Genomic DNA, 23,984 nt, shown 5'->3' with positions numbered 1-23,984 from the left:
CTCAGACTAAATACCCGATGGCCGGATGGTTCTTTTGGCACCTTGTAGATCAGAGGAAAACTGTATTGCTCTTTCCGTGTGAATCAATGTCCTGCCAAACGCTGCCCCTATGTCCCCCTCTCCAAGCCCAGATATATAAGCTATGCAAGCCCCTTTCTCAGCGTCTCTGTCAAGAATCCTTCACAAGCTTTTGTGAAGTCCTGATCCTTGTCTTGATTCTCCAATAAAGACTTTTACTTAAAGCTTCTGCCTGAAGCCCGAGAGTGAGGCCTGTTGTGCAAATCTGCTGGGTCTCATCCACTTGGCTCCTGACAGGGGGTTGGACTGTGGCTGCCCCTGAACATGAATAAACCATGAGACTGTCTGTGAACTGGGTCTGGGAATGGAGGCTATGAAGCGACCCATTCATTTCTCCCAAATGGATGACTGTCTGTCCCAGGGGGGGTCAGCACAGCCCCACTACATTGAGGAGCATTGGGAGGAGGTGCAGCCTACAGTAGCCCCTGGAATGGCATTCCCTTCATGTTGGGGCGGGACTGGTAGAGGATGCACAGCCCCAATTGGGGACAAAAACATGATGACCTTCTGGAAACACACCTACCTAGAGCGCTGGTGCAAGCCAGGGCAGGTTCTGCCCCTGGTAATCCAGGAAACCGTGCTGTCCACCGAGGGGGTGTGTATATGTTAAACAGACAGCCCAAGGAGTACAGGGACTTGTGTGATGTGTTTGAAGAAAAGGAGTACAATAATCTCCCCCCCACACAGAAAAATGGACTGTACCATTCAGCTGAAGCTTGGGAAACCTTTCCTGAAAGCTAAGATTTACTCTATGAGCCCTAGAGAGATGGAGGAGCTGAGAAGGTTCCTGAATAAGAATCTGGCCTGGGGATTTGTCTGTCCACCTTGAGCATGGCAGCCCCTGTCCTCTTTAAAAAAGGGATGGCACACTGGGACTGTGTACCAACTATCAGAAGCTTAACGCCATTTCCACCTTAAAAGGTAAAGGTATCCCCTGTGCAAGCACCGAGTCATGTCGGACCCTTGGGGTGACGCCCTCTAGCGTTTTCATGGCAGACTCAATACGGGGTGGCCTTGCCAGTGCCTTCCCCAGTCATTACCATTTTACCCCCCAGCAGCAAGCTGGGTACTCATTTTACCCACCTCGGAAGTATGGAAGGCTGAGTCAACCTTGAGCCGGCTGCCCGGATTGAACTCCCAACCTCATCGGCAGACAGCTTCAGACAGCATTTCTGCCGCTTACCACCCTGCGCCACAAGAGGCTCTACCTTACAAAAGGCTAATTTTCAAGGGTGTTCCATTATTTGTTTGGAGGGGCACAAAGAGTGTTAGAGAAATAGCTGGAGAAGGAGCCAGGTGGTCAGCTGCTAGAGTGGTGAGTGCTACTTCTTTCTGTTCCCCATCAACTCATGGCAGGTCATAATATCACTGCCTCAGCTCCATCACCAGCTATTTCACTTTGGTCCGTTGCAGAAGTGGTTTGTACATCCCTGCACTCCCCTGAATACATAGAGAAACTTCTGGCTTGACCCCCAGGAGAAGAGCCACAGCAGGAGCCTTTTATAGTGCAAAGGCCCACCCAGCAGAGGACTGGGTCAGCAGTCAGCCCCAAGCAAACACTCCCTCCCATCTTTGCACAACAGTCAACCACCTAATGCCATCAGCTTCAGTCACTTATCACCCATGTAATTAGCAGACAAAAACAACACTTATTCAAACAGCCCCCACTCTCCTGCAGGTTATATACTCTTTCACACACACCCTCCCACATTGTAAGAACAGGAAAAAAAACAGCACTTACCACTCTAGCAGTTCACTACATGGCTCCTTCACTAGCCCAGCTGCCTACACTTTGAACATTTTATCATTTATAGAATCATAGAATCATAGAGTTGGAAGGGGCCATACAGGCCATCTAGTCCAACCCCCTGCTCAACGCAGGATCAGCCCTAAGCATCCTAAAGCATCCAAGAAAAGTGTGTATCCAACCTTTGCTTGAAGACTTCCAGTGTTTTGCTCTTTCCTTTTTATTGCCTGTTCTGTTTTCTGACTTGGTATACTGGTTAGGAGCACAGACGTGGTGGTGTAGTAGTTAGGAGTTTGATGTAGCTGTTAGTAGTGCGGACTTCTAATCTGGTGAACTAGGTTTGATTCCCTGCTGCTCCTCCACATACAGCCGGCTTGGTGAACTTGCTACAGCACTGATAAAGCTTTTCTGATTGGGCAGTAATATCAGGACTCTCTTAACCTCAGCTAACCCCCAGGGTGTCTGTTGTGGGGAGAGGAAAGGGAAGGTGATCATAAGCCGCTTTGAGACTCCTTCGGGTAGAGAAAAGCGGCATCTAAGAACCAACTCTTCTGATTTTATGGTGGGGGATTCTCTGCTCTACCCCGATCTCTAACAAGTCCCTGATGTGTGCCTGTGCCTCTCTAGAGAGAGAGAGAGAGAGAGAGAGAGAGAGAGAGAGAGAGAGGAGGGCTATGGAGATGGTGAGGGGTTTGCAGACGAAGTTGTGTGAAGAAAGGTTGAGGGAGCTTGGCCTGTTCAACTTGGAGAGAAGATGACTAAGAGGTGACATGATCACCGTCTTCAAATACTTGAAGGGCTTTCGTATAGAAGATGGAGCAGAGTTGTTTTCTGTTGCCCCAGAGGGTTGGACCAGAATCAATGGGTTAAAATTAATTCAAAAGAATTTTTGGCCAAATATCTGGAAGAAGTTCCTGACAGTTAGAACGCTTCCTCAGGGGAACAGGCTTCCTCAGGAGGGGGCAAGTTTTCCTTCTTTGGAAGTTTTTAAGCAGGGGCTAGATAGTCATCTGACAGAAATGAGTTTATGAACTTAGGGAGATTGAGTGGGTGGGCAGGTAGTTATGTGTTCCTACATTGTGCAGGGGGCTGGACTAGATGACCCTGGAGGTCCCTTCCAACTCTATGATTCTAACTAATGGAAGAAGTTCTTCTTGGGCTCCTTGCACCCAAATGGACTAGTGAGAGGCACCCCCATAGAACAAGTCAAAACATTTAAGTATCTAGGTGTTACCTTCCAATATAACCAGAACAGGCGCTCCCACTGCCAACGACCTCTCAATCTGGCCAAATCCTCACCTTCCTTGATAAAACAGTTCTTTTTCTCTGCGAAAGGTAACCAATTTATTCCTGCAGCAATTAAAATGTTTAATGCCAAAGTGATGTCCCAGCTCCTGTTTGGATGGCCCTTATGGGTTCCTAACTTTAATAAATCTATTGAGGGTGTTCAATCTGCTTCCTATAGGCAAATTGCAGGGGTTCCCAATTGTGTCTCCTACCATGCCATTTGCGCGGAATTTGGCCAAATTAGGGTAGAGACAAGGGCCTGGATAGCTACTTTTAAATTCTGGGTCAGACTCTGACAGCCTTTTAACTTGTCTAAAAAGTGACCCTCTTAAATTTCAATGGTTCCAGGCTATTGAACAAAAATTAGTCTCCGTTGGCATCAATCTGAACTCCCTACTACCTCTGGAAGAAAAATGTATCTTCCGGATTATTAAACAGAGAATATTAGACCATGAGCAGCAGGAACTCATACCTACCCAGCCTCGAGTCTGCTCGCCAGCATTCTTTGGCATCACTGTGTAGAGAAATACTATGCCTACATATTTGCATCTCCTTGATGTCCCACCCCTGAGAAGAGCTTTTCTCCTGGAACGAATGAATGCTTTCCCCTCAAAGGTCTTAGAGGGAAGATTCCACCGTATCCCATACCATGCGAGACTCTGTCCGTGTGGTTCTGGTTGCCCTGACTCTGTCTCACACATTTTGTTAGATTGCCCCTTATATGAGCAGTGTCGGGGTGACAGCTTTGTTGCCTTGCTGGGAAACAAGCCTTCTGTAAGTAAATCTATGACCTTGCAATTTCTGCTCTCCGACAAAGACCCAGAGGTAACCATTTTAGTTGCCAGAGTTTTAACTAAGATGCTTTTATAATATGCTGCCTACCTTGTATTTTATCTTTTATAGTTTATTTAATCATTTGAAGATCTGTTTGGTTATGTAACCCCATGGCCTATTTTATTATTTTGTTGAAATTTTAAACCCTATTTTTATATGTCTTATACATATTTTATGCCAATAAAAGGTGACTGATTGACTGACTAGTGAGAGGAGCAAGCAGAACTGGGGGTTCAATCAGAGCAGTGGTCACCTAACATCAGTCTTAGCAAGGATTTTGGGATGTAAGCATTGTTGTACTTTACAATAAAGGACATTTCTTGCAAATGGAGTTTTCTTATTGAAAGCAATTGGCTGAACACACACAATCTCTCTCCCTCCCTCCCTCCCTCTCTCCCTCCCTCCCTCTCTCTCTCATTTGTAAGATGGGGGAAGCAAGAAAGTTCCACACCCAGAAAGTGCCACATTCTATTACTGCTTGGTCTACACTAGGAAGTGTGAGCATAGAGAACAGATCTCAGCAGCATTATCACTAAATAATCCTATGTGAAGTTTGATTTATTTATTTATTATATTTATGATGATGTAGAGCCTCTTGTGGCGCAGAGTGGTAAGGCAGCAGACATGCAGTCTGAAAGCTCTGCCCATGAGGCTGGGAGTTCAATCCCAGCAGCCGGCTCAAGGTTGACTCAGCCTTCCATCCTTCCGAGGTCGGTAAAATGAGTAACCAGCCTGCTGGGGGTAAATGGTAATGACTGGGGAAGGCACTGGCAAACCACCCCGTATTGAGTCTGCCATGAAAACGCTAGAGGGCGTCACCCCAAGGGTCACACATGACTCCGTGCTTGCACAGGGGATACCTTTGCCTTTTTTAACCTTTATGATGATGTATTTATTCTTCTTCTCTAGAGAGGTTTACAGAGTGTCAGAAGCTTTGCAGAGGGAGAAATCAGGTCTTCTGAAGCAGCTGGATTTCTTAAGGTAAGAACATATGTTGGTTTTGGGGAAAGATCTGGAGGAAAGAGAAATAAGTGGGTCTGTGGCTGAAAGAGGGAGAAGGCAGAATCAAGCTTTGGGTGACTGATTTGACAGCTGGGAAATGTCTTATTCAGCCTGCAATATCCAGTATTAAAACTAGGGTTGTGCACGGTGGCGTCCGAAATGAGGAAGGGGGGAGGGGGGAGGCGGAGGCGCTGGTGTGTAACTCGGCACACACACACACACAGGCACACACATGCAGGCTGCATCAGCCTGGAACGGCTGATTTGGATGCCGCCACACACAGCCCTAATGAAAACCCCATTCCCGTCCTGAGGCATTCTTCCTTTGAAGAATGAGCCTAAAGTGGCAGGAACCCAACAGAGACTGTTCTGTCTTGGAACGAAATAAGGCACTGCTCTCTCTGGTTCTCCCATCGTTTGGACTGAGAAACTTTGTGGACCGATCCTTTCCTTGTGCTTGGCTTCCCAGTTCCCACCAAACCTTCACTTCACTCCCCAGTGCTGCAGTGTTTTGCACCACTGATTTTTAGGGCTCCAAGCTGGGATATTAAAACGGATCTGTCTTGTCTCCCTGGGGCATCCTCGTCATATGGTCCCTTCTGAATCTCCCTCTCATCTTCCTCAGGTTCTCACCATATCCTTCACGGCCTTCACGGCCTCCCTTTCTGGGAGTAACTTAGGGTGCTGCTCACATAGATGTGTACATTTTCTTAAGACAAACAGCTTCTCATCCATCTGGCACAGATGCTAGAAATTAATGATGCCCATGATGAGCGAGGGCAGCAGCCATATCTTTAATATGAGAAAAGAAAAATATTTTTCCACACTGTATTAAATGGAGACAACATGTGCAGCAGGACAATCCTCTTCAAGATTGCACAGAGGCCAACAGGAGGACTGTTGGGTGTTTAAATGACCCTCTTTGTCGTTCCAAAAGCAATGGTGGGGACATCCCTGTTTTGGGTTGTGTTCGTGTCCTGTGAAATAATCTGCTTTGAAGACCAGCTGAGTTTTCTTTTTATTTAAATGCTTGATACACAGCAGATCTGTTTGTACTTACTACTTCAAACAAATGCAAGTTAAAAATAGCCATCAGCATATATTTTCTCATTAGCAACTGCTATAAGGTGGATGGCGAAGGGGAAGGAGGGCGCGATCCTTCTGTATCTGGTCACATCACTGGAAAACAAGGAGGGGGTTGTTCTAGGCAACCTGTTGCCTGTCGGCCAGTCCCACGTGCATGCGTGCCTTCCTGCATGTCAGATGGAGGGCCTTTGGGTAACGGTGCACTCGTATTCCAGGGGCTCATCCAGTCCAGCCCCCTGCACACTGCAGGAACTCACAATGAAGCGCATCAGCTGCCCATTTCCTCACATTAAAAATTATTCTTTCAAGCCCTTGACTAATTTTGTCAAGGAAAAAAACCAGACAACTGGGGAGTAATATAACTTCTGTCTTGGTTTCACCATCCAGAGAAAGGAACAAATATCTCAAAGATGAGCGTGACGTGTGTTTGCAGGTAAGCCAATTCCCCTTGTATGGTCTTGTTTCTTTCTGGCCATGGGTATGCTCAGCCTCTACTTGAACCATGAAACTCTACCGCTTTCCTCGGCTCAGTTCATTAGTCTGGGAACTGCACTGGGACTGCAGTTAGGATACTCAAGATGCTGGAGAAACAATGGTGTATGTAACCCTGCGCTCCAGAAAAGACACGCCCACATCAGGCCTGTTTTTGAAGATTCTGGCTGCTGCTTTTTTGGTGGTGCACCAAGATGGGCAGCAGACTCTGAATAATGGTTGGGGGAGGAGAGCATTATCTGAAACAATATTTTAGATGATTTAACTGTATGGCACATGTAGCCCCTTGCCTCCTTCGTCTTCTCTCCCCCACCCCCACCCCTCCTGTCTTGCACTCAAACACCAGCCTGCCCTGAAGAGTCTGCACTTCCCACTGAGACCCCACTGAGATGTGGCAAAAACTGGCATTTGAGAGAAAGGGAAGCTTTCTTGCAGAGCTCCACCTTTTACTACCCGAAGGAGTCTCAAAGCAGCTTCCTACCTATGAGGATCCTGCATTGAGCAAGGGGTGGTCCTAGATGCCCTGTAGGGCCCCCTCCATCTCTAGGATTCTATGACAGGACGAGGTCTACGAGGACTGTGACTGGCTCAAGGGTCCCCAGCTGGCTGCATGTGGGAAAATGTAGCATCAAACACGGTTCTTCCGGATTACAGGATGCTACACTTAACCACTGCACCCCTCTGGCCCTCAGATAGAGACGCCAGTATTCATAGGACAACATTCATACAAAGTTGTCCTGATCGACTGAAATGAGTTTCCCAATGAATGGACGGGATGAAGTGCTGTCAAGGAGCCACTGGCTGATCACTGTAGGGGGACCCTCTTTCCTTTGCCTACCCTGCATAGGAAGGTTTCCCTTTCCATTCTTTTCATTCAATATAGTCTTAACTCTCAGACTGAGAGCCTCTCAGCTTTAGGCACAAATGCTGTTTCCAGAAGCAGAAAAGGCACACCCAGTTTGTGTCGTGGTTCCTGTGTCAGGCCATGGGAGAGCCAGGATGGAATCCCCACTCGGCCATGGGAGCTGACATGGTCACCTAGAGCCAGTCACATTCATTCGGTTAATATCCCTCACAGGGTACTTGTGTGCCTAAAGCAGGGGTGGGCAAACGGTGGCCCTCCAGATGTCTGTGGACTACAATTCCCATGAGCCCCTGCCAGATAATGCTCAGAGAAGTCAGAAGGTCCAAATTGAAAGGAAGAGAATCCCTTAACAGTCAATGAGCAAGTCGAAAAAGTCCTACCCCATCCTCCTCCTGCAACAGCTTCTTCAGCCTGCGCTCCAGCTAATTTCTTTCAGCCAATGGCCCTTTGTACAGCTTGCTGAAATGGCTAAGAGCAGCAGTTTCTAATGTGTGAGCTAGATCTGATTCCCTGTTCCTCCATGTGTTGGCTAGTCCAGCTGTCCCCAACCCCCGGTCCAAAGACCGGTACCGGCACGTGGAGATCAGTCAGTATCGGGCCGCGGCTCCTCCTCGTCCTCCTCCCCGGCTGCTGCCTCGGGGGCCGCCCTGCCACTCTGCTACCGGCTCACCTTTGGTGCTCTCCAGCGGCCACCATGGCTGGGGCTCCCCCTTGGTGTGGCACTGTGCAGCTGCTGCTGGCAAGCACCCCCCAGCGGGTGGCGGGAAGTCAGGGGCACCGTCGGGAAAGCAAGTGGAGGAGGGGCTCAGGTGGCGACATCCCTCGGCAAAAGACTCCCCCCCCCCCCCGGGCCTCAGTAAAATTGTCAAGCATTGACCAGTCCCCGGTGATAAAAAGGTTGGGGACCACTGGGCTAGTCAGAGTCCTATTAGAAACTGTTCTTGCAGAACAGTTTCCTCAGAGCTCTCTCAGACTCAACTACCTCTGTTGTGGGGAGAGGAAGGGAAGGTGATTATAAGCCACTCTGAGACTCCTTTGGGCAGTAAAAAGCCCAAACTAACTCTTCTACTGGGAAGTTGCTACTGGGAAACTGTCTACTGGAAAGCCACATGTCTCCATGGTGCTTCTGGACCCCCACTGCAATTTTCTTTTTTGTGATGGTCTTGGAAAGACTGCAGCAAGACCAAGGGGACATCCATGTGAAAAGGGGAAGTCTACATCTCCCCAGTCCCAACACATCAGCATTATTTCCCCTGCTGCAATTGCCTGTGGTTACCCCCAAAGCATTCCTGCCTTCTCAGATTGCAAGCCTCACATGACTTACTCACGAGTAAGCATTCCCAGGGCAGAGCCTTTTCCTGGGCTCCAGAGGGCCAGCAGGGGGGTTGCTTCTGGACTTCCTGAAGCCCCCACCTCTTGAAGGCTGCCCCAGTTCCCCCGATGTTCTCTGAGTTGAAATAGGCCAGGGCAACGTACTAGCAGTCAGGCATGCTCTGAGGCTGGCTCTTCTTCCACCCAGCAAACATCTGAAACCAGCAGGAAGTTGGAGGTGGAGAGCCCTTCCTGGCTGAGGGTTGCCTCCTGGTTGTGGCTAAACTACCAGGGTGGTCCTTTCCTGGATGAGTAAACATTCCCAGAGCAGAGGCATTTCCTCGGCACCTTGGATCCCAGAGGGTCGGCAGGGGGTCGTTTCTGGGCCTTCTGCAGCCCCCCACATCCAGAAGGCTCAGAGAGGCTCACAGAGGCTGCCCCAGCTCCTGTTCCATGTCCTCTGAATTGAAAGAGGCCAGGAGGCCATGGCCATTGACGGGCAGAATAGCATGCAGTTCTGGGTTTCTCTCTCTGCTCCATAACATCTTCTCTCCCCCAGCACAATTGCTGGCCTTGTATCATTGTGGGGCCTGCCCAGGCGCCAGGGAAGATTCCTAACCAACCCACCAAATGGCTCTATTCTCATGAGCTATTCAATTTCATTTAATTCGCATGAAGTTATTTTATTCCTTAAATCACTCTGGAAACAGTTGCTGGGGGTGGCAGCAGGCGTGTGATATCTGCCAGAGATGTTGAGAAGTGGCTGGCCGTCACCTGGCTTTGCACAGCAACCTGGGACTTCCTGGGTGGTCGCCCATCCTTGCACCAACCATGGCTGACCCTGTCTCGCTTCTGAGAGCTAATGAGGTATGGCTACCAAGGCCATCCAGGTCAGGGAAGAGATATTATGTTAGAAGGCAGGAAGTAAAAATGTTCCATAGTCTCAATACTGGAATCCTAAGAATAGCTTCCATTCAATAAAATTGTATTGACTTCTGGGTGCCGCTGCTTAGAATTGCTCCCTCACTCATTCACAGCAATCAAATATTTCTCTAGAAATGTAGGAAGAGTATTCCGGCTGCCAGCATGAAACAAAGGTCAGGCTCAATCATTGGCAAATATATGGAGGGGAAGGTTTTGCTCAAGAGGTAAGTCTTTATTAATCTTATTTTAAAAACATAAATATATAAAAATGGAGAATGCATATCATTCATTCAACGATATACATGGGCTATGCAGAACACACTGATTCATAATTCAGTGACACGAGCAGCATACAAATAAAATTTGAGAGCCAGTATGGTGTAGCGGTTAGGAGGACAGACTTCTAATCTGGTGAGCCAGATTTGATTCCCCGCTCCTCCTCCACATGCAGCCAGCTGGGTGACCTTGGGCTCACCACAGCACTGATAAAATTGTTCTGACCGGGCAGGAATATCAGAGCTCTCTCAGCCTCGCCCACCTCACAGGGTGCCTGTTGTGGGGAGAGGAAAGGGAAAGCAATTGGAGTCTCCTTCGGGTAGAGAAAAGCGGCATATAAGAACTGATCTTCTTCTGTATAGAATACACTAATTCATAATTCAGTGAAATAAGCAGCATACAAATAAAATTTCAGCTTACTAAATTGTGTTAAACAATACATCTTAATTTGTTTACCAATATTGATACCAGGTTATTAACCAGGTCTTATCACTTTAAACAACAGGAAATGTTATAGCTGTTCCTGCTAGTTCTAAGTAAATAAAAGGTAAAGTTATCCCCTGTGCAAGCACCGGGTCATGCCTGACCCTTGGGGTGACACCCTCTAGCGTTTTCTTGGCAGACTCAATACGGGGTGGTTTGCCAGTGCCTTCCCCAATCATTACCATTTACCCCCCAGCAAGCAAGCTGGGGACTCATTTTACTCACCTCGGAAGGATGGAAGGCTGAGTCAACCTTGAGCCGGCTGCTGGGATCGAACTCCCAGCCTCATGGGCAGAGCTTCAGACGGCATGTCTGCTGCCTTTCCACTCTGTGCCACAAGAGGCTCTTCTAAGTAAATGATGGTTTCAATAACAATGATTCTTTGATTCCTCAAAATGTAAACACCTAATGCCACACAGAGATTGTTCAGAGTAGCTCATGGGAAACATAAGGAGAAATTCCCTCTATAGTCTTATCATTTCAGAACGTTATGGACATTGCCAAATATATCATACACTTATTTTAAAAATCAGAAAAGTCTCTTGATATTTTTTGATGATAGGTTGCATGCTCATGGCAGGGAGAAAGTGTTAAGTAGAAGCCAGCTAGGCCCATGCAATAATCACTCATCTATCCATCTGTCTACAACAGGCTTTCTCAACCAGGTTTTTATGAAACCCTGGGGTTTTTTGATGGACCTGGAAGGATTTCCTGAATGGGAGGGGATTAATTGATTTTAATATATATTTTAAATGTGTTATAAACATTTGTAAGATGCTATGACCATTGTCCACCCCTTCCAAAATGGCCAGCGATGAGCCTGGAAGGGGTGGGAAGAGGAGGGGCCTCAGGTGGACATGTACACAGTTATGCTTCCTAACCATATCCTGCAGGATCACACCACCTCTGAGGGATCTCAAAGCCTGAAGCTTGTTTCAGGGGTTTCACAGTGGTAAAGAAGTTGAGAAAGGCTGGCCTAGAAGATTCCAATGGCCCCTTTCCACAAGGAGGATGGTGCTTCAGGAGGAAATGCTGAGATTCATCTATTACACACACACACACGCAATACCTTTATTAGCATTCAAAATATCACCCATTCTAGTCGGGAAAGGCAGCTTTAGAGTAAGCAGAGAGTGGTTATGTTTCAGCAGTCATGTGGGACAGAGACCGTTTATGCACTGGGCCCCAGCGCCTATGCAGGAGCACAAATGCTCCCCCATGTGGGTGCAGGAAGGGGTGGGGCAACCTGCCACGACTAAAACTCCAGCCTGCACCACGCACAGCATGAAACCTCCAGTGCAGAAACGGTTAGAGATTGAAACTGAAACTGAGCAAAAAGGATCCAACCAAAGACGTAACATTCACAGTTTATATTTCATACTTAAAATATCACATTCTAAATTCAAATTCCCCATTCAAGGTATGAATTCAAATTTCAAGTTCAGGATTTTTCATTCAAGATTTATTAAGAATTCCACCATGATAATTGTGTATATGCTATACTGGGAAATCTTTTTTGTAATAATTTTCTAGCCAGTCTTCAGAAGAAGAAGATGCGTTCACTTTTGCAAGAAGAAAAGATTCCTTTGGCTTGAACGGCCATATTTCAATAGATTCTGACACATCTACTGATGCACGACTGACTAAAAAAAAGCATTTCCAAAGGATAATATCAATTGAAGAAGATCATCTGCCACAGCTTCTTGATAGGTCTGGAGACGGGCAATTAGCAAAATGGCCAGAAGAGGAAAGTGTCTTACCAGAAACAGAAATTGGCAAAATCCAGATAAAGATGTCTCCTGACCCTTGCCCTCCCAGAGGACAGCCCGTGGGGACAGAAGCGATGCCAAACGTAAGGAACAGAATAATGTGTGTGTGTTTTTTTCTTTTGGAATAGGTTGGGTTTGAAACTGTGGGCACTGTGTGGAGACCAAGTTGTATGAGGAAAGGTTGAGGGAGCTTGGTCTGTTTAGCCTGGAGAGAAGACAACTAAGAGGTGACATGATAACCATCATCAAACATTTGAAGGGCTGTCATAGAGAAGATGAGGCAGAGTTGTTTTCTGTTGCCCTAGAGGGTTGGACCAGAACCAATGGGTTGAAACTAATTCAAAAGGATTTTCAACTAACCACCTGGAAGAAGATCCTGACAGTTTGAGCAGTTCCTCAGTGGAATAGGCTTCCTTGGGAGGTGATGGGGTCTCTTTCTTTGCAAGTTTTTAAGCAGAGAAATGCTGATTTTATGAACTTAGGCAGATGGTGAGTGGGTGGCTAAGAAAGGTTGTGCCAGTGTTGGTCTCTTGGGGCCCTTCCTTGCAGACCCAGGGAATTGCTAATTGCCACTGTGGGGAGGGAGGTGAATTTCCTCTAGGCCAGGCTGGATTCTGGAGATTTTGGGGGGGGGGCACTTTGGCATGAAATTGGGGTCACTGTGGGCGGGCAGGTCGTTGTGAATTCCTGCATTGTGCAGGAGGTTGGACTAGATGACCCTGGAGGCCTCTTCCAATTCTATGAACTATATAGTTTCAGATTTCTCCATACAAATTAGGTATTTGTGTGACGAAAAATTATCCTGGTGGAAATACTGTATATTCAGCTGATTTTGTGGCTTTTCCAACATTAGAAAGTATCAGTCCCAGTTATTAAATATGTAATAACATGCTGAAATGTCTGGTTGTGGAACGTGCAATTATGTCATTTCACACATGCTGGGTCATTCATGTGGCATCTGTATCATGTGGAGATGAGGAGCAGCAGGGGAAGTTCCCGTTCTCTCAGCCCCATCTTCAACACTGAGAAGAAAAACTGATCCGTTTAATGAAACGTTAAATTATCAGCCCAAAAAGAATGAAAGGACCAGTATCATAAGTGCTGGACATTAAATTACGGTGTATTACCATACTAAATATGTCTATTTCCCATTTCCAGTTCTTGCTATCCAAATCATAAGTGTTCTTAGTGTTCACACTGATAATTATTACAGCAGTTATTAATTCATTTTCATCTGCCTCTTTCTTTGGGGTCACTACTAAAGAGCATCTATACTGTGTGATGCTAAGACTCGTATATTGTCCTCCAGATGTTTGCAGACATTAATATCTGCTCCATTATCTTCCCCACAACAGAGGTCAGACTCACTGGTCTGTAGTTTCCCGGGTCATCTGACCCAGAAGACTTTGTTTCATTTAAAGAAACTAGTGTTTGTGGACTGCTCCAACAGTGATCCTAGGCCACCACTCCCGTCCCCGTGTTGTGTTACGTTTTTGCCACATTGATCACTATTTCCCTCACAAGAGAAGACTGAGGAGAAATAGGAGTTAAGCAGTTCATCCCTCTCTTCATCATCTGTTATAATTTCACTTTCTTGTCCTCGCAGTGGTCCTATGGTGTCCCTGTTCTTTTTCTTGCGTGAAATATAACTAAAGATTTTGTTATGTTTAGCATTTCTTGCTAGCCTAAGCTCATATGGAGCTTTAGCTTTTCTAACACTCCCCCAACAATTATTGGTTATTTGTTTATACTCATCCTTGATAATAAGGCCTTCCTTCCATTTCCTAAATGACTCTTTTTTATTCCTCAAATCTTTTGACAACTGCTTATGAAGCCATCTTGGCTTCCTTAGGCTCCTTCCATCTCTTCTTCTCAAGGGAATTGTTTGTGATTGAGCCTTCAGGATTTCACTTTTAAGAAACTCCCAGCCCTCTTGGACTCCCATCTCTTTAAGTCTTTCTGACCACAGGACTCTACACAACATACCTTTAAGTCTGTGAAATGAGCTTTCCTGAAGTCCCGTCTATACGTACGACTACGTAAAGGTTTTCTCTTTCCCACGATTGAAAATTCCAAAAGCACATGGTCACTGCTACCACGTGTGCCCACTACTCCCTCCTCATCTACCAGTTCTTCCCTATTGATGAGAATAATGTCAAAAATAGCATATGTACAAAGCATTGTGAATCTGCCTGAAATTTTAAATCTTTTTGTCATTCTGGCAGTTCACACACTTCTATTTACCAGTAGCTGTTCTGTTACACAACTGTAACTGTGGAGAGCCAGTTTGGTGTAGTGGTTAGGAGTGCGGACTTCTAATCTGGCCCAGCCGGGTTTGATTCCCTCTTCCCCCCCCCCCATGCAGCCAGCAGGGTGACCTTGGGCTCGCCACGGCACTGATAAAGCTGTTCTGACCGAGCAGGACTATCAGCGCTCTCTCAGCCTCACCCACCCCACAGGGTGTCTGTTGTGGGGAGAGGAATGGGAAGGCAACTGTAAGCCACTTTGAGCCTCCATTGGGTTGGGGAAAGCGGCATATAAGAACCAACTCTTCTTCTTCTTCTTCTAATAAAATTTGTGTTACATAAAATCTCTCTATGAAGCACTCCACAGATACAGTATTACTGACTAAACAGGCAATGTTTATGCTTGCTTAAAGGAGAAGCTACCATGTTCTGCTCCAGATCGTTTCTTCAAGATTATTCTTGTGGGCAACTCAAGTGTGGGAAAGACTTCCTTTTTAAGGCGGTTCTGTGAAGATAATTTTTCCCCAGGCACTGCTGCTACTGTAGGTAAGTGAAAGGAAGCAAGTATAAACAGGGCTCGCAATCAAAAACCAACAATGAGAAAAAGCACAGCTACCAAAATCTATTCTAGCTACATTCACACCAAATGGCAAAAGCATCTGAATACAGGGTTTTGCCATCTGGCCTCTTCAAGAAATCCATCCCCTTCCCCCAATCAGCCCAGGTTGGGTTTGGTCAGGGTTTGGTCTTGTGAAACTCCTGGACCAGCCTGGGAGCTCGAATGTGTTCTGTGTCTGCCCATTTCCTCTCCCCCTCAGGGAACTCTTTCCAGCCAGTAAATACTGCAGTTTTCCCCTGTGGGTTCAGGAGTCCAAGATCTTTTCCACTTCATAGTGCTTGTGCTCATTGATGGACACAGGGATGCAGGATTGGGGGCAGGATGCTACTGGTCTGGGGAAAGAGCCTATTTGAGCGGACTGCTATGGAAAACAGGATGCACATTCTTGTCAGATTTAGGGTGCTTAACCTTCACAAATAACCTTAAAAGATCCCACAAACCACTTCCCGGTTTCCTGAAGGGTTGTTGACATCTAAGGTACTTAGTGGAAATGTACACCTGATGTACAGGAAGGCCTGGAGGATCATTGTCCATGGGGTCGCGATGGGTCGGACACGACTTCGCACATAACAACAACAACAACAATAACACCTGATCCCCCTCCCTCCAAGCTGGCTCTGGGAGCAGTTTGCAACCCCCTGCCTCTTTAGCAGTGTTTAGCGTAGACACCAGGGCAGAGTCTGCACTTACTTTCTTTATTCCATTGTCAATCCTGTTGAATTCAGGTCGCTTTGAACTCGGGTCTTCCTCTCCCCCCCCCCCATTGAAACAGGAAAGTCTTCTGCACGTGGTTAGGAAGGCTCAGAAGAGGTGGGGGAGGCAAATGGAGACTCTTTCTCTGTTTTCTTGAATGGGGGAGAGGATCCAAGAAGTCAGAGGAGGGAGGAAAAAATCCTTTCTTTTCTTGAAGGTGGGGGGGGGGAACGAAGAAGGCACAAAAAAAAAATCCAAGGCCGACAGAAGTTGAGAGAAATTAGCTTCTCCTTTGAGGCAGGATTGTCATATGACCACCTGTAGCCAATCACGGGTCCTCTAGCACGGAGGAGAGCCCAGATTCAAAACAATGTGATTTTCTGAATATATTCAGGATTAGCAGCAGTCTGAGATATCGCACAATAAAGATAGGGTCACTCCAGATCAATCCTTCTTGCTGCAGAAGGAAAATTTAAATCGCCCAAAATCCAAACGGAAATCGCATTCTGTGTAGAGGGCAGGGACTGAATCGATCTGGGGTTGGAATAAAAGCTCCGTGCAGTTTACACCCAGGTAAGGAAAAGCCTGTCAAATGCAGTGAGGCCAGTCCTGCAAGTTCACAGGGCTCCTGGGAGGAGCCTCCCAGATTGGGGCCACCTCAGAAGGTGACCTCACTGTACTGGAGTGGGCCGCTTTATCAAATGTGTTCCCTGAAAAGGAGAGTCTCTCCGTCCAATTGTCCTGCTGGTAGCTGATGAAGCACCGCTGGTATTGTTCAAATATTTGGTTGACCTGTTTGGTTTGGATGTTAGTCTCAGGATGGTGACGAACTCAATCCCTGTTCTGCACCCGGCAGCTTCAGCAACTTCCACCAAAACTTGGAAACAAACGGGGAACTCCAGTCAAAGATAGTCTTGCCTGGAACTCCATTTAATATAAAGACATACTGGATAAACATGGAGGCTAACTGCTGTGCTGTCGGTGGGGAAGCACAGATGACAAAGTGTGCCTGCTTCAAGAAAAGGTCAATGACTACCCAGGAGACCATCTTCCCATGACGGTAGATCATGGGACGTTCTGGCCCTGCTGGTGGGCCTCCAGTTTGCCCCTGAGTTTTGGCTAGCCCCCCCCCCCCCGCAGCTGGCATCTCTTGCAATGTGTATAAGTAAAATGTAAGTAGGGGTAGGGTGGGTCTAATAAATATGTCAATTCTGGTGACACAGGAAGAGGCCTAGTAATACCACTTCCTGCAATGTGGGAGAGGTATGTTGATGTCACATCTAGTGGGAGTGTCTGAGTGATGTCATATCTAGTGGCACATGACATCCAGGGGTATGGCCAGCTGACATCACTTCTGGGGGGACCTCAAAGCCTAAAGAGTACTTCAGGGGGGTCCTCCATGGTAAAAAGGTCCTCCATGGTAAAAAAAAACCACTGCCCTAGATAGTGGGAAATGCAGGGATGAGGTGGAGCTAGGAAATGCAGGAAAGGAATCTAGGCCTTCTCAGCAGACAATTCCTGAAACAGCCAGTTGGCTGTGGTGTAGCAAAGGAGAAGAGGCAAAGAAACACCTGACCTGGCAAGCCAGGAGAGCAACACATCACTCGGTGAAGACTAATGCCTTGGAGGGCCAGGTGGTCTGGTGTGGGGCCATTGTGCCATAGGAAATATATCATTAGATTGATATCTAAATCAACAGATCTTTGGGGGAGTATTGTTTTAATTAGTGAAGGCTAATCATAGGTTAGAATGCAAACTAAAGGCACATTGCAAAGGAAATCTTGGATCTGTCATTTTTTTCTAATGGTGACTGATACATTTTGTTTGATTAAGCTGGTAATTTGTAATAGAGCTGTTCACACATGGTGGTCCTAATGCAAATACCTTGGATCAGAAATGTTTGAGGAATGTTCCCCTGCTCATGGTTAGGCAGTCCTAGAAGCAGTCAGCAGCTAGAGCAGATGGCTGTAATTACTTTCTCAAGAACAAGTCATGTCAGACCAAACTTATCTCTTTTTTTGAGACAGCTACTACCTTGCGTGATCAGGGGAATGCTAAGGGGGTAACTTATAGGACTGCTATGGACTGCTACACTTATAGGGTGTTTCCGCACAAGGACCAATGTTGCCAATTGGTTCCACAAAGCGGAAACGCTATTTTAATCTCGGTGTTACGCATACCTGCATTTGTAGTGGAATCCAGTAGCGTTTCATTCGTTCCCCACAGGTTTCTGGAATCGCTAGAAAGGAAGCGATTTTTTCTGTGCTTGGTCCCACCCCTGGCCGTCAATCAAACAAACAGCCAATGGGCGGTTGTTATCATGCTCCGGAAAAGCCCCTTTCCCTTTAAGCACAGGTTTAAAACACACACACACACACACACACACACACATTGCAATGAATATGCGTTGATTCGTTGCAACGGAGAGACCCATCTTGCTGGCATGTGAGCTGGTGATTCATCATTACCACGCTCCCCACCCTCACGGGTGCGATTTTTGGCCGAAAATAAAAGTAACTTGCAAACGGGGCTGTGTTGTGCTTGGGGACTGAGGGGAGCTTTAAAGCACTTCTGTGGAGGGACTGTGGCCGGAGAAGCCTCGCTGGGTGAATGAAGCCTTGCTGGTTCGTTGCTTTCCCCGCTCGCTCCGAGGGAAACAAAATGGCGATTGCTTCGCCGGAAGTTCGGAGGAGAGAGCCGGGGGGGGGGGGGGACTTTGTTGGAACCGGAACAATGGGAACCTAGATTTGAGCATTTGTCTTGGGGCATCAGGAAAGCTCTCCTTCCAGCACCATTTTCTTCCTGCCAGTTTTCTGTCGCGCATCAGAAGGGGGAATGCCATCAGATGAATTGTCTTGCTTTCCTAACAGAAGAAAGAACCTACTCTAGGCTATAATAAACATTTAAACAATTTAACAATAAATATAATTAGAAATGTCCCATCTCTTCTTTTAATTGTTACAGAACAACCAAATGGCCTCCAGATTTAAACCGTTTTCAAAGGGATTTTCATCAGTGGTTGTTATCAGTGGTTGTTTTTCCAATTTAGTATTTGCTGGTGAAGTCCTTCACGAGGATCTATTCTTCTTCACAGAATTTAAACAATATATATATATATATATATATATTGGCCTTTGGCTCACAGGTATGGGGAAGTTTTAGTCCAAAGACTGTTCCCCTTTGTTTGTTCTATGACAATTAAAAGAAGAGATAAGATTTCTATTTCTATTTATTGTTAAATTGTTTAAATGTAGCCTAGGGTAGGTCCTTTCTTCTGTTATCATACTCATTTCAAACTGTCCTCTTTTCGTGGTGTGACTTTTTCTTTGTTTCCAGCAACGTTTCCTTACACTTGAATGTCATTTCTAGTTCCTTCATGGCTGCCCTTTGAACGTTCAGCCTCCTTCTGATTTCGTAGCTGCAGTTTCCCTGCTGGTTAATCATTTCAGTTTCTTCACTGTCAGTTCCTTAGTAGCCATGACTTTTGTCTTCATGACCCTGATTTCACAGTTATTCAGATTAAGTTCACCTGCAGATTACAGGCGTGTCTTGCTCCTTGACTGTGAGCTGGACAAGGGGGGGGGGGAGTGAAACTCTAATGGACTGCCATCTTTTAATGTTTCAATGTATTAAGGGCATTTTAGGGGTTTTATTGTAAACCACCACGAGTCTCTTTGAGAGTGGCGGTATATAAGTCCAAAAATAAATAAATATAATGCTTTATTTGTATACAGCCTTTTAATAAGAGGTGGTGGTCTTATATTCAGAATTGTTCTCCTTTCTAAGTTAATATGTAAATAATTCTAAAACATGTATGTAATGTAAATTTATAATTTAAATAATTGTAAGACTCAAGGTCTTATATATGACACACAAGGTCCTACAGGACTGTCTGAAGGATGCCTCAGCAGTCTGGGCCCCGTGTACCTAAGAGACCGTCTCTCCGCCTATACCCCAAAAAGAGCATTATGCTCTGCTACCACCAACTGGCTAGTTATCCCTGGCCCCAAAGAAGTACGTCAGTCCTCAACAAGGAACAGAGCTTTTTCTGTCCTGGCCCCCACCTGGTGGAATGGGCTCCTTGAGGAAATCAGAGCCCTCCCCGAACTCCCAAAATTCTGCTGGGCCTGCAAAAGGGAGCTCCTCCACCAGGCATTTGCCTGAGACCGACAACAGGTCCCCCCTCAGACAATCCCCTCCATGGCCTGAACCAGTCTGTCCTCTCTAAGGGCCTTAGCTAAGTTCCTGTTTTATTGTTGTTTAAGATCACTGAAATTGTGTTACTTAGATTATTGTTGTTGTTATATTGGTTTATGTTATATATTCATTTGTTCCATGTATCCCCCCCCCATGTTTTATGTGAACCACCCTGAGCCATATAGAAGGGCAGTATAGAAATCAAATAAATAAATAAGCCAACAAACCTAAATTCAGTTCCTCAGCTCTGTATGGTAGCCCTTGAAGGGCTCCGTGAATTTCCAGTTGGACTGTAAAAATGGCACAGGAAGGCACCTTTTAAGCACCTGACAGATTATAGGACTTATCTGGAGAGCTGCATTCGGGTTGATGAGTCGCAAATTATGATGACATATCAGAAAGTGTCATATTAGAAAGCCTTCTATTCTCTTAAATGGGTTCCCTTAAGCTACACCAAATACACAGCACTGAGACAAGTTGTTTTGTATGTCCTTCACAGGGGTGGATTACAGAGTGAAAACAATGGCAGTTGATGATAGCCAGGTAGTGCTTCAGCTCTGGGATACTGCCGGGCAAGAAAGGTGAGAAAACGCCCTCTTTCCGTATGTCATGTTAATCTAGAAGGAGCCGCCCTGGGATTCTTGTGTTTGGGCATCCAGAAGGCAGGTTCTTTTAGAAAAACTCATTCACAAGTCCTGGAGGCCAGAATGAATGTGGCTGTTGGCCTCTTGGAGCCAGGAGAGGGCAAGGATCACAGGATCAAAGCATCGTAACACTCTTTCTCCATTTTCCATTTTGTTGTGCAGCCCCACATTGGGGACTGCGCAAGTGCAGGCCAGCCACGGAAGTCTTTTCTAGCTTAAGCCCTATAGGGGGCAATACTGCTCCAACACGGTGCGCATGCGCACAGTTTCCCGCCGGAACACACGTGTGATATGGGGCAGAGCGCCCCATCAACCCTCAGCTCCTTCTTCACCGCCAAAAAGAACACTCACTTTCTACTTAGCTCTGTGCTTTGACTATGGCTTCAAAGGCCGTCTCATAGAATCATAGAGTTGGAAGGGACCTCATGGGTCATCTAGTCCAACCCCCTGCACTATGCAGGACACTCACAACCCTCTCGCTCATCCACTGTAACCTGCCACCCCTTTGCCTTCACAGAATTAGCCTCTCCGTCAGATGGCTATCTAGCCTCTGTTTAAAAATTTCCAGAGACGGAGAACCCACCACCTCCCAAGGAAGCCTGTTCCACTGAGAAACCGCTCTGTCAGGAACTTCTTCCGGATGTTTAGATGGAATTTCTTTTGAATTAATTTCATCCCATTCATTCTGGTCTGTCCGTCTGGAACAAGAGAGAGCAATTCTGCTCCATCCTCTATATGGCACCCTTTTAAATACTTGAAGATGGTTATCAGATCCCCTCTCAGTCGTCTCCTCTCTAGGCTAAACATACCAAGCTCCCCCAACCTTTCATAGAATCATAGAATCATAGAGTTGGAAGGGGCCATACAGGCCATCTAGTCCAACCCCCTACTCAACGCAGGATTAGCCCTAAGCATCCTAAAGCATCCAAGAAGACTTGAAGACTGCCAGTGAGGGGGAGCTCACCACCTCCTTAGGCAGCCTATTCCACTGCTGAACTACTCTGACTGTGAAAAACTTTTTCCTGATATCTAGCCTATATCATTGTACTTGAAGTTTAAACCCATTACTGCGTATCCTCTCCTCTGCAGCCAACGGGAACAGCATCCTGCCCTCCTCCAAGTGACAACCTTTCAAATACTTAAAGAGGGCTATCATGTCCCCTCTCAACCTCCTTTTCTCCAGGCTGAACATTCCCAAGTCCCTCAACCTATCTTCATAGGGCTTGGTCCCTTGGGCCCAGATCATCCTCGTCGCTCTCCTCTGTACCCTTTCAATTTTATCTACGTCCTTCTTGAAGTGAGGCCTCCAGAACTGCACACAGTACTCCCAAGTGTGGTCTGACCAGTGCTGTATACAATGGGACTATGACATCTTGTGATTTTGATGTGATGCCTCTGTTGATATAGCCCAAAACGGCATTTGCCTTTTTTACCACTGCATCACACTGCCTGCTCATGTTTAGTTTACAATCCACAAGTACCCCAAGGTCTCGTTCACACACAGTGTTTCCTAGAAGCGTATCCCCCATCCAGTAGGCATGCTTTTCATTTTTCTGACCCAGATGCAGAACTTTACACTTATTTTTATTAAATTGCATCTTGTTCTCATTTGCCCATTTTTCCATTGTGTTCAGATCTCGTTGAACTCTGTCTCTATCTTCTGGAGTATTTGCCAGTCCTCCCAATTTGGTGTCATCTGCAAACTTGATGAGTAATCCCTCCACCCCCTCATCTAGATCATTAATAAATATGTTAAAAAGTACCGGGCCAAGCACCGAGCCCTGAGGTACCCCGCTACTCACCTCTCTCCAGTCTGATGAAACACCATTGACAACAACTCTGAGTGCGGTTCTCTAACCAATTCCCTATCCACTTAACTATCTGAAAATCCAGATTGCAGTCCTTCAACTTATCCATCAGAACATCAGGGGGAACCTTGTCAAAAGCTTTACTAAAATCCAAGTAAATGACATCAACCGAATTTCCCCGATCCAGCAAACCTGTTACTTGGTCAAAAAAGGAAACCAGGTTAGTCTGGCTGGACCTGTTGGAGACAAATCCATGCTGACTTCCTTGGATCACCAAATTGTCCTCCAGATGTTTGCAGATCGCTCCCTTTAATATCTGCTCCATTATCTTCCCCACAACAGAGGTCAGACTCACTGGTCTGTAGTTTCCCGGGTCATCCTTCCTCCCATTTTTGAAGATCGGAATAACGTTTGCTCTCTTCCAGTCCTCCGGGACATCTCCAGTCCTTAAAGAGGTTCCGAAGATGATGGACAAGGGCTGTGCAAGTTCTCTGGAAAGTTCTTTGAGTACTCTCGGGTGCATTTCATCCGGACCAGGGGATTTGAACTCATCCAGTGCAGCTAAATGCTTCTCGACAACCTCTCTATCCATGTTAACTTGCCACTCAGACACTGTCCTTTGGCTATGGCCATCTCTAGATGTGCCTAAACCCTTTGACCTGTGGGAAAAAACAGATGTAAAATAGGCACTAAGCCTTTCTGCTTTCTCTGCATCTTCCATTAGAGTTTGTCCATCCGCACCAAACAGTGGGCCTATTGCCTCCTTTACGTTTGCTCCTCACATAACTGAAAAATCTTTTCTTGTTACAATGGGCTTCCCTGGCCAATCTTAGCTCACTCTCAGCTTTGGCCTTTCTGATGATTGATCTACAGTGCCTAGTAACCTGTAGGTACTCTTCTTTAGAGCTCTGTCCTTCCCTCCATTTCCTGAACATTTCACTTTTCTTTCTTAGTTCCTCTTGAAGTTCTCTGTTCATCCAAATAGGCTTCTTAGAGCTCCTGCAGTGTTTTCGTCTTTCTGGGATAGTCATTGATTGAGCATGCAATAGCTCCTGTTTGAGTAGCGCCCACCCTTCACATGCTCCCTTCCCTTCCAGCATTCTCGTCCATGGTATGACACTCATCATGTCTCTGAGTTTATTAAAGTTTGCCCTACGAAAATCCAACATCCGCGTCTGGCTACAAGCTTCCTTGGCTCCCCACTTCAAAAGGAATTCTATGAGGACATGATCACTTCCCCCTAGGGTACCCACCTCCTTCACCTCATCCACCAACTCTTGCCTGTTGGTCAGTATTAAGTCCAGTATGGCTGAACCTCTTGTGGGTTCATCTACCATTTGATAAATGAAATTGTCAGCCAGGCAGGTCAGAAACTTGCATGACTGAGGACGCTTCGCAGAGTTTGTTTCCCAGCATACATCTGGGAAATTGAAGTCACCCATGATGACAAGGTCCTGCCGCTTGGATATTTTCTCAAGCTGCTCACAAAGTGCAGCATCCACATCCTCTCGTTGGTCAGGCGGTCGGTAGCAGACACCAACCACCACACTGTTTGTTTTCCCCTCGCTTATTTTCACCCAGATGCTTTCCACTGTAGATATGCTCTCCTTCACTAGAATTTCCT

At 46.3% G+C, this 23,984-nt stretch overlaps 2 protein-coding genes across 7 annotated transcripts in view; one reads left to right on the top strand and one right to left on the bottom strand.

The window, feature by feature from the left end:
* CRACR2A (calcium release activated channel regulator 2A) overlaps nt 1–23,984 on the top strand; it is a 93,110-nt gene that overhangs the window by 43,442 nt on the left and 25,684 nt on the right. For 4 of the 6 annotated variants that reach the window (XR_013225094.1, XM_077301798.1, XM_077301797.1 and 1 more), the window contains 6 exons: nt 4,856–4,927; nt 6,421–6,466; nt 9,758–9,849; nt 11,918–12,236; nt 14,813–14,945; nt 20,408–20,489. Coding sequence is in view for 3 of the 6 variants with exons in the window: in XM_077301798.1 (XP_077157913.1) it covers nt 4,856–4,927; nt 6,421–6,466; nt 9,758–9,849; nt 11,918–12,236; nt 14,813–14,945; nt 20,408–20,489 (744 nt within the window). In the remaining 3 variants the exon portion in view is untranslated. The remainder of the gene's footprint in view (nt 1–4,855; nt 4,928–6,420; nt 6,467–9,757; nt 9,850–11,917; nt 12,237–14,812; nt 14,946–20,407; nt 20,490–23,984) is intronic. The other 2 variants (XR_013225096.1, XR_013225095.1) reach the window with 1 other exon arrangement.
* The window catches only part of PRMT8 (protein arginine methyltransferase 8), a 126,408-nt gene continuing 112,349 nt past the window's right edge, over nt 9,926–23,984 (bottom strand). Inside the window, exon 10 of the mRNA XM_077301805.1 lies at nt 9,926–10,175. Coding sequence (XP_077157920.1) covers nt 10,029–10,175 — 147 coding nt within the window. The 3' untranslated portion in view covers nt 9,926–10,028. The remainder of the gene's footprint in view (nt 10,176–23,984) is intronic.

The sequence above is a fragment of the Paroedura picta genome, chromosome 10, assembly GCF_049243985.1.
Source record: "Paroedura picta isolate Pp20150507F chromosome 10, Ppicta_v3.0, whole genome shotgun sequence".
NCBI lineage: Eukaryota > Metazoa > Chordata > Lepidosauria > Squamata > Gekkonidae > Paroedura > Paroedura picta.
The sequence above is the reverse complement of the archived record's forward strand: the minus strand, read 5'-3'. Positions and strand labels throughout refer to the sequence as shown.